Source organism: Rhea americana, unplaced genomic scaffold (genome assembly GCF_003343005.1).
Source record: "Rhea americana isolate MKP2758 unplaced genomic scaffold, rheAme1 scaffold_1, whole genome shotgun sequence".
NCBI classification, from domain to species: domain Eukaryota; kingdom Metazoa; phylum Chordata; class Aves; order Rheiformes; family Rheidae; genus Rhea; species Rhea americana.
The window spans coordinates 16324999-16334436 of NW_028185038.1; the positions used below are offsets into that span (position 1 = coordinate 16324999).

The 9438-nt window shown below is 44.7% G+C and overlaps 1 protein-coding gene across 1 annotated transcript in view; it reads left to right on the forward strand.

The window, feature by feature from the left end:
• Window positions 1-5878, forward strand: part of PRKCQ (protein kinase C theta) — a 51721-nt gene extending 45843 nt beyond the window's left edge. Inside the window, exons 17-18 of the mRNA XM_085299578.1 lie at window positions 2427-2555; window positions 3935-5878. Of these exons, the coding sequence (XP_085155704.1) occupies window positions 2427-2555; window positions 3935-4090 (285 nt within the window). The 3' untranslated portion in view covers window positions 4091-5878. The remainder of the gene's footprint in view (window positions 1-2426; window positions 2556-3934) is intronic.
• The last annotated feature ends 3560 nt before the right edge of the window (window positions 5879-9438 follow it).

Consider the following 9438-nt stretch of genomic DNA (forward strand, 5'->3'; position numbering starts at 1 on the left):
TTGAAGAAGCCCTTCCTGTTGTCCTTGACATCCCTTGCCAGACTCAGTTCCAGCTGGGCCTTAGCCTTCCTCGCAGCATCTCTACGTACTCTGACTGCATTGCTATAATTCTCCCAARTAGCCTGTCCCTTCCTCCACATTCTGTGTATTTTCTTCTTCTGTCTGAATTTGGCCAGGAGCTCCTTGCTCACCCAGGCAGGTCTCCTGCCCCTTTTGCTGCACTTCTTACTCATAGGGATGCACCGCTCTTGAGCTTGGAGGAAGTGATGTTTGAACACTAGCCAGCTCTCCTGGACCCCCCTTCCTTCTAGGGCCTTAACCCATGAGACTCCRCCARTTMKRTCTCTGAAGAACCCAAAGTCTGCTCTCCTGAAGTCTAGGGTTGCAATCCGKCTTGTTGCCTTAGTTCTTTCCTGCTGGATCCTGAATTCCACCATTTCGTGSTCACTGCAGCCAAGGCTAMCCCCAACCTTCACRTCTCTAACCAGTCCCTCTCTGTTGGTAAGGACAATGTCCAGCAGGACACCTTTCCTCATAGGCTTCTCCACCATTTGTGACAAGAAGTTATCATCAATGCACTGCAGGAGCCTCCTGGGCTGTTTGTGCCTTGCTGTGTTGTCCCTCCAGCAGATGTTAGGGTGGTTGAAGTCCCCCCTGAGAACCAGGGCCTATGATCTTGAGACTACTTCCAGCTGTTTATAGAAAGCCTCATCAACTTTCTCTTCCTGGTCAGGTGCAGACACCYRCARCAGTGTCCCYCATGCTAGCCTGCCCTTTAATCTTTACCCATAAGCTCTCGACTGCCTCCTCCTCCTCCACCCCTATGCAGAGCTTGATGCATTCCAGTTGCTCTCTCAAATAAAGAGCAACTCCACCAGCTYGCCTTCCTGGCCTGTCTTTCCTAAAAAGCACATAGAAAGACAAAAAAAAAATCTCCATTATGATATAGTCTCATTGCCAGTGACCCTTTAGAGTTAAATATTCTGTCCTGCTAAGTGCCTTTATCATCTGAACAGAATTTAACCTAGGGAATCTGCACTGCTATGTAATCAGTTGTCTGTAGGATACATTGGTTTTGATGAGTCCTTTTTCCTTGAAGCTTACCAAACCTCAATATCTGATTCTTTTCAAATAGGCCTTCAACTGTCCATACATCAGATTCCTTTGCAGCTACTTTTGGCATTAGATATTTATATTTATTCTTTGCTGAGTGATAATTATTGTTTGCTTACTGATGGCCAAGTGGATTAGCAGAAAACTCTAATGCATAACCAAGAGGATTTTGAGATGACATACAATAGCAGCCAAATGCTTTTGAAAAAGTGCCCTTAATTCTGAAATAGGATGTATTGGCTATATTCAAGCCACCTACTATCAAAAGTGTTGCAACTATTTGTCTCCACTAACCTTAGAGAGATCTAGGACTTGATGCTCTCCTGGCCAGCTAGTCTGGAGGCCCCAGACATTTTATTGCAGATATAAAGATAGATATTTCACTATTCACATGAACCATTGAAGCAATATTTCAGCACTACATTCTGCTCACAAACATCTACAAGAGCTTGAGAACATTTAGCACTCCTGAAAATCCTGAAAAATAATTGAGATGTTTCTGGAGCCCAATAGCTCCAGCATCACCATGGAAATGTCTATGATAACACAGGCTATACTAAGGTGAAGATTGGGCTCAGATCTGCACTTAGCTGATGGTGAAAACATATGCCTCTAGTTCTAGCTTTTTCATATCTTTACCAGGATTATTCCTCCACAAGGCTTGTAGCCTGCTATGTGCAGCAAGCACAAACTATCTGAATTGGGAATCTTTTGACAAAGTAGACRACATCTGAGCTAGTCAGTGGAGAGAAGCAAGCACTTCCAGAGTGTCTTTCACCTCATCTGTAACTATGTAAAGGAGATCAGAWGATTTGCTCCCAAGTTTCCTATTTTTCTCCTTTAACTATAAAGGAAATTGTAGATCAAACACTGCACACTGGCATCTAAAAGTGTAGGAAATAAATCCAACCCCATATAAGCTAGATTAATATTTCCACACGTGGTGCTCACATTTCAGCTATAAATATTTGCATTCTTACAAGAAATCACCCACAAAAACTTGCAGGTGCAGAACAGAGATTTCATATATGTAGTTGCCATTTGCATGCTGACACACATGCTGAAGGTTCGGCTCAGCTGCCAAGGTAGCAAATTTATCCTCTCACTCTTGCARAAGAAAGATATGGCTGAGGTCTCTCAGTTTTGGCATGTTAGGCTAAGAATCTAATTCAGTACATAAAAGAGTCTTCACACTTGTGTCAACCTTCCTTGAGTTTGAAGTCTGAGACCCTTTCTGGTAGAGCTATCCCAATCAATGCAGTGTTRCAAATAAAGGAGGAAGATAATTCTTTTTTCTTTTTCCAAAATCCTAGCTTTTTGTGAGAGAACCTGAGAGGAGACTGGGAGCAAGAGGGAACATCCGCCAACATGCCTTTTTTCGGGAAATAAACTGGGAGGCTTTAGAAGAAAGAAAGATGGAGCCTCCTTTCAAACCCAGAGTGGTAAGGATGCAACTCCTTTGATTTTCACATATTGATGCTTTTTATTCCAGAATCATTCATTCCCAAAGTATTTATACTCTCTAACACATGAGTTATGTAAGTTCAACATTGCTAGCAGTAAACCAAAGCAAGGTTTTATATATAAATGCCTATATATATATGCAATAATATTTCATATAAATGCATATATATATATGCAATAATATTTCACCCCCTTTACTTAGGGACATTGTCCAAACTCTTCAGAAATGAGTCTTTAATGTCAGAGACCTCCAGGCCTATTTGGACACATACAGTTAGTGTTTTAAAGATGGATAAATGTCTGTCTTACACTAAAGCCAATAGTTTAAGGCACAAGTTAAGTTTTTCAAAATGCCCCACACTTTCAAGATCATCTTTTAGAGTTGCTCTGCACACCCAGCTTTTCCATCTAAAAGTAGATAAAAGACCTTGGTCTTAGGCAGTGAGAATGGAAAATATTGGCTCTTACTCACATTAAATTGTTGCTTATCAGGCTGCGTGGTATGTTGCGTATGTCAGATAGGAAGGGCTGAAACTATCTGCAGTTTGAATCTGCCAGAACCTCACTCCTTGTACAGTCAGTGGAAAGATAAATTGTGAATTATGTAAAACTCTGTTGACTGGGCTACCCATCATGGTCATCAYGACTACGCCTTTCTGAAGGCTATAAAGAGCCTAGATCTGGCATCCTCAGACATGAGGAGCCATTAATTACTCATCACTCTTGCACTCACCATAGCAGGGGTATGGATACCACAACCCATTCTGCAGGGATTATCTGTCATTGCACTGCAGAGAATAAAGAGGGAAAAACAGTTCAGGTAACCAGGTGGTCTACTAATTCAGGATGGCATCTGTCTTATTGTTAATAATAATATTAATTTCCTTTGATAAATGCATACTTTCATTTTGCTGTCCGTCATAGCCTTATTTAACTGATGTGTTCAGACTACCTTGCTCAAAAGCTGCAATACCACTGCCATGCAGAATTCATGGGATCACAACCCCACTGCCTCCTGTATAAATTCTACGCCAATTATTACTTTAATRGGATGGAGATAATCAAGTGATTATCACTAATTGCTGTATATCTAGGGCTCAGATATACAGCAGGTCACTGCAACTTGACAAGTTACTGTGCATCACTTGGGCTACAGTAACTAACCATAGTGCAAAAAACTGAGAGCAAATGCATTGCGGGCTCCTTAGCTGAGCTGATATCCAGCTTCTGCAATCCTGGTAAGTCATGCATGTGCATGAGTCCATAGAAAGTMGCTTCAGGTGACCAGTACCATTTTAATAGAGACTTGAATATTAGTGGTTTGATTCTCCTTTCTCTTTTTTTCCTTTTCTTGAAGAAATCTCCAAGTGACTATAGCAATTTCGACAAGGAATTTCTGAATGAAAAGCCTAGACTGTCCTGTGCTGACAGAGCACTGATTAACAGCATGGACCAAAATATGTTCAGCAACTTTTCTTTTGTGAACCCTAAAATGGAGAAGATATTTTCCTGAGGTCTGCCTTACCCAGGGCTTTCCTTACTAAAGGAATTCTCCGTGATGGCTTGAGTAACACTGTCAACTGAAGACTGTACATGGTGGATTTTACCAAGGACCCACGAGAAAAACACATCAGTGAAAGCTTGCACTATGCCTGGAGTCTTTCAGCTTGTTCCAGCCTGTAGCAGATGCCAGMCACTGCTCACTAATGATGAAGCCTTTTCCTGTATCTTTTGGTCTCTCTTCTCTCTTTTCTGKATGTTCTTGTAGTTGAGAGCATTTGAAAAGGAGAAGGTGGCAAAATTTGTTCCCCTTTACTTGTATGCACAGCCAGTGGGATTCCCTGTCAGTAAAAYCAAACTTATTTAAGCTTCCAGTGATGTTGGTGCCCAATCCTGCAATTCACACCTCACCCCACCTCTTTCTGAAGGATGAGTGGTGAGCTCAAGGCCTGAAGGCATCTAGGTGGGTTTCAGACTGGCTTGGAAACCTCCACTTGCACATTAAAAGAATGGTGTATGTGTGCATAGAAATTTTGAGGAAGAAAATTACCTCTCCTCCCACTTCAAAAATAATCTTCACAAGTGCTAGGATTTAATTTTGCTTCCTAAGATCGCTTTGGGCAAAGAGACTCTGTCAGTGTATGTTCCAGTAGCCATRTMTCTCAACCAGAGGCTCTTGAGCTAYGGGCTSAACTCTGAAGGAGGATCGTTGCAGTGGCAAGTGTCAAGATGCATGTAGGTTTATATTAGCATTTGAGCAGAGAAGAAGTTACAGTCCACAAGAAAGGATTAAGAACTCCTGTTCTAAAGCTTTAATTGTTGTCCTCACATGTACCAGGTTCAGAGTAAAATGTGGACTGGGTTTTCTGCAGTTTTATCCTAAAACTGAATCAGAAATGATGAAGAGGTTTCCTCAAATCATTTTTAAGCATCATAAGATTGGCCTTCCCATCATTTCACTGGCCTATTTTACTTGAAAGGTCCTTCCAAAGGCTGATATACTTTGTAATGCTCTAAATAATGTACTAACTGATAGCAGACACAGGTCAACAAACTGCACCGAGCAGCCATGGGGCAGGAYAGCACATTGGGTGAGGTTGGCCCTCTCGTTCCACCTCATGATGTTTTGCTGCCTTTACAGTCTATGAAAATATAGGTGGGCAAACAAAAAAAAATCTTGGTCGTGATCCTTTCATACTGGTATCCTCTCAAAATAAGACACACTGTTTTCTGAGGCTGGAGAGATCCAGAACCACCCAGTTACTGCATGTCACTGACAGGCCAGTTCAATGTTGGGTCAAAAATAAGTTAAAGCTCAGATAAAGGGTTCTGTAATAATTTAGACTTAGGCAGTTGTCCCAGGTGATGTTGGGCTCTAACTGAAGATTGTAAATTCAGAGCTTTGTTGTATGAACTCTTCCAGTCTGCAGAGAAGAGAAGCTCTAGAGGATGAGCCATCACAAAATCAGAAAGCCTTCAGAGATGCCTTTCTGGCTCCATGGGCTGTACAGGGAGCCTGTTAACTTGGCCCTCCCTGTGGGACGAATCCAGCCTTGCAGGCTGTGCCTGGATGTTGCTGTCAGTGGTTGTATGCACTGAACCCTACAGGGCCACAGCAGAATTKCCTAAAGTTGACAAGAAAAGCAGATTGTCCTTAAAAAGGTTTCCCCAGCAGAGTTAGCCCAGTGACTTTTGTGAAATCACTCTTTATGCTATATGAAATACAGGGGGGAATCTGTGCTTACAGTCTGTGCAGYGGGTCATCATGTTTAATTAGAACAGTTAACACAAATTTTTAAAATGTCAGTGCTGTTTGTACAGTTTAATAAAATGTTGTGTACAATTGGAGAACAGGCATCAAAGTGATTAACAGCGGACGAAGATCAAAGGTGCTTGGAAAAGCGGTTAAAACTACTTTGTGCTTTTCTTGGAGGGGATGTTACCTAAGGGAATTTCAACCCATAAATAGAAAAGATCATCAACCATAGCTATTCTGTGACTGCAGGAGCAATTCAAATGCCAAATGCTATCTATATTTTCCACCTATGTCACAGAATGCTTTGTAGAGTCAAATTGTCCATGGATTTGACTGTGTTTAGSTCTACTGAAATCTGTGAATCTTGTATTTTTATCAACAGGTCAGTACTTAAAAGAATGATTTGGCACTCTGCAAAGTTGTTCAAGAAAAAGAGTAAAATGCTCCTTTTCACTATCAGGCATATTTGTAACAGGCAKTCTACTGCCTCAAAGTGGTTGTAGAGTCAGATGTGTGGAAATGGCCAATCACTGCTAAAGGACAATACGGGCTGTCTTCCTTTGACACCTAATTGAGGCTGGATCAGCAAAGTCCTGCAGGAGCCTAACGGTGTCCACACACTACAGAGCGAGCCTGGATGGCCTGTCCCAGACTAGAGAATGCATTTGTAGACATTTGAAGTTAGCTGAGAGGTGTCTTACCCTCACTGTCTGTTAGGGACATTTTCCCTGCAACAGCGCAGCGGTTTACTTGAATTCAGGGACACCCCAAGAGAGTAGCCTGAGGGAGGAAGATCATTTAGATGCTGATTCACCTTTTGAGATYGAGCAACTGAAGAGCCACAGTGCTTCACACCTCCCTGACCASAGACGAGGTTCTCTGCACCCCAACTCATGGTCCCCATGTAGCTGAAGGAGCCCAATGCAAGAATGACTTGTGAGGGTGCACAGGATGGAGTCACTGCAAAAGCAGAYATGGCATTGAGCCTACTGTACTGCATTTGATGCAAACCACAAGAGGAGGTGCCTGCTTTCCCCTGCAAGATGTCATTCGCTAAGAAAACAAAGGAACCCACTGAAGATGGGGGGAGGGAGACGGGGAGGAGTGGGTACGAACCACTGCGAGCACGCGTGCCATGCGTCTCACCAGGGCCACTGCCTGAAAACCCTCTGAACTGTGTCTGTGGTGTGCGAAGAATGACGTGGTAAGCAGCAAGCGTTTTCCTGTGGTAAGAGCGATTGAGAGATAGGAGCCAACGAGGACTGAAAGTCAAACACCCGCACGGAAATGAGCAGGAACCCACATGCTCACAGAAATGTTCCTTTGCCTTGGCTAAACCTGGCACCTTCATAACCTTCTTTTCTTTATTTTTTTTCCTTTCCCCTCATCCAAAAAGCAAAAATGAAAAGCCAGGTTGGWTTATTTATTTGCTAAAGCCCCAACCCTGTTCAAGAGCCCTGTGGTATCACAGCATGGGGCCTGCATACTCCAACCTTCAGTACTGCCTGCTTCAGCTCAAGATCTGGGAGCCCTCACCAGCCAATTACTCTTTCCCCTGCCTTGCTGCTCAGTGCTACAGATGAACAGATTCCTCCTGTTGGCATTCACAAAACTAAAGCTCCGGCTGTTACGTATGTCGGGATGAGAAGGAGCCACCAGTGAGTGGCAACCCTGTCTCCTGTCCTCCACAGAGATACCTGAGATGCCTTCAGAGGAGGTTTGCTGGCTYACCTTCAGGCTCATGGCTTCTTGGCAAGTTGGTTAGGCTGCTGCCAGCAGTCTGGAGTTAGGGTGTGGCTATCCCCTGTGGGAGACCCAGGCTCAACCCTGCAGATTACCATGCCATTCATTACTCGTGCAAGGTAGTCTCCACAGGAAAGGCACCTTTGCCCAATGGTTACCAGGCACACCTTGCAACACCAATCTGTATGGCAAATGGCAAAAAGTCCCTGCCTGTCAGTGCAGCTCCAAGCAGCTGATCCTGCAAGCAGGTATGTTCTTCCATGTGCTATGATATTTGCACCTTCACTGCTGAAAATCCAAGAGAGAGATGGCAGCTGGGATCTAAAGTGATGTCTCATTCAGCGATCCCAGCTCATCTAGTTTATCACATACTACAGCTAGGATCATAAAGAATATGTAGCCCAAAGTACACCTTTGTGGTGTTGTGAGACCTGCACAGATCTCGATACTGACCAGAGGAAGTGAATGCCAACAGGAGGAATTTATTCATCTGAGTAATGTCCTGTCACACGGGACAACTGAAAAGAGKYTGTCCCTGTCCCCTTGACAYCCTCCCTTCAGGTACTTGTACCACATTGATAAGAGCCCCCCTCAGTCTTCTCTTCCCCAGCCTCAAGAGGCCCAGCTCTCGCAGCCGTTCCTCAGAGGGCAGATGCTCCAGCCCTCTGATCATCTTTGTAGCCCTACACTGGATTCTCTCCAGTAGCTCCATGTCTCTCTTGTCCTGGGGAGTCCACAATTGGACACAATTCTTGAGATGAGGCCTCCCCAGGGCTGAGTAAAGCGGCAGGATCACCTCCCTCMACCTGCTGGCAACACTCTTCCCAATGCACCCAAGAATAGCCTTGGCCTTCTTGGCCACAAGGGCACATTGCTGCCTCATGGTCAGCTTGTCATCTACCAGCACTCCCAGGTCCTTCTCTGCAGAGCTGCTCTCCACAAGGTCAACGCCCAGCTTGTACTGGTTCCTAGGGTTAGTTTTCCCTRGGTGCAGGACCCTGCACTTGCCCTTGTTGAACCTCAGGAGGTTCCTCTCTGCTCAGCTCTCCAGCCTGTCCAGGTCTYTCTGAATGGCAGCACAGCCCTCGGGTGTATCAGCCACTCCTCCCAGCTTGGTATCATCASCAAACTTGCTGAGGAGGCACTCTGTCCCCTCATCCAGGTCCTTGATGAAGAAGTTGGACAGGATGGGACCCGGTACTGAGCCCTGGGGGACACCACTAGCCACAGGCCTCCAACTGGATCCCACACCACTGATGATGACCCTTTGAGCTCTGCCTTTCAGCCAGTTCTCAATCCACCTCACTGYCCACTYRTCTAACCCACACTTCCTGAGCTTATCTAGGAGGATGCCATGGGAGACAGTGTCMAAAGCCTTGCTGAAATCAAGGTAGACAATGTAAACTGCTATCCCCTCATCTACCCAGCCAGTCACTCCATCCTAGAAGGCTATCAGATTGGTTAAGCAGGATTTCCCCTTGCTGAATCCATGCTGGCTGCTCCTGATCACCTTCTTATTCTCCATATGTCTGGAGATGACATCCAGAAGGAACTGTTCCATCATCTTTCCAGGGATGGAGGTGAGGCTAACTGGCCTGTAGTTGCCTGGGTCCTCGTTCTTGCCTTTCTTGAAGACTGGAGTGACACTGACTTTCTTTCAGTCCTCAGGCACCTCTCCAGTTCTCCAGGACCTTTCAAAGATTATGGAGAGCGGCCTGGCAACAAATGTCCCTCAGCCCTGTCACCCCAATAGCAATGGGCACTTCTGTGTAAACAGCTGAATGAAGTCCTTCACTGGTGCAGTCAGTGGTGTCCAGACAGTGACTCAGTTCACCCTACAGCAGGMATCTGTATTCAGTCAG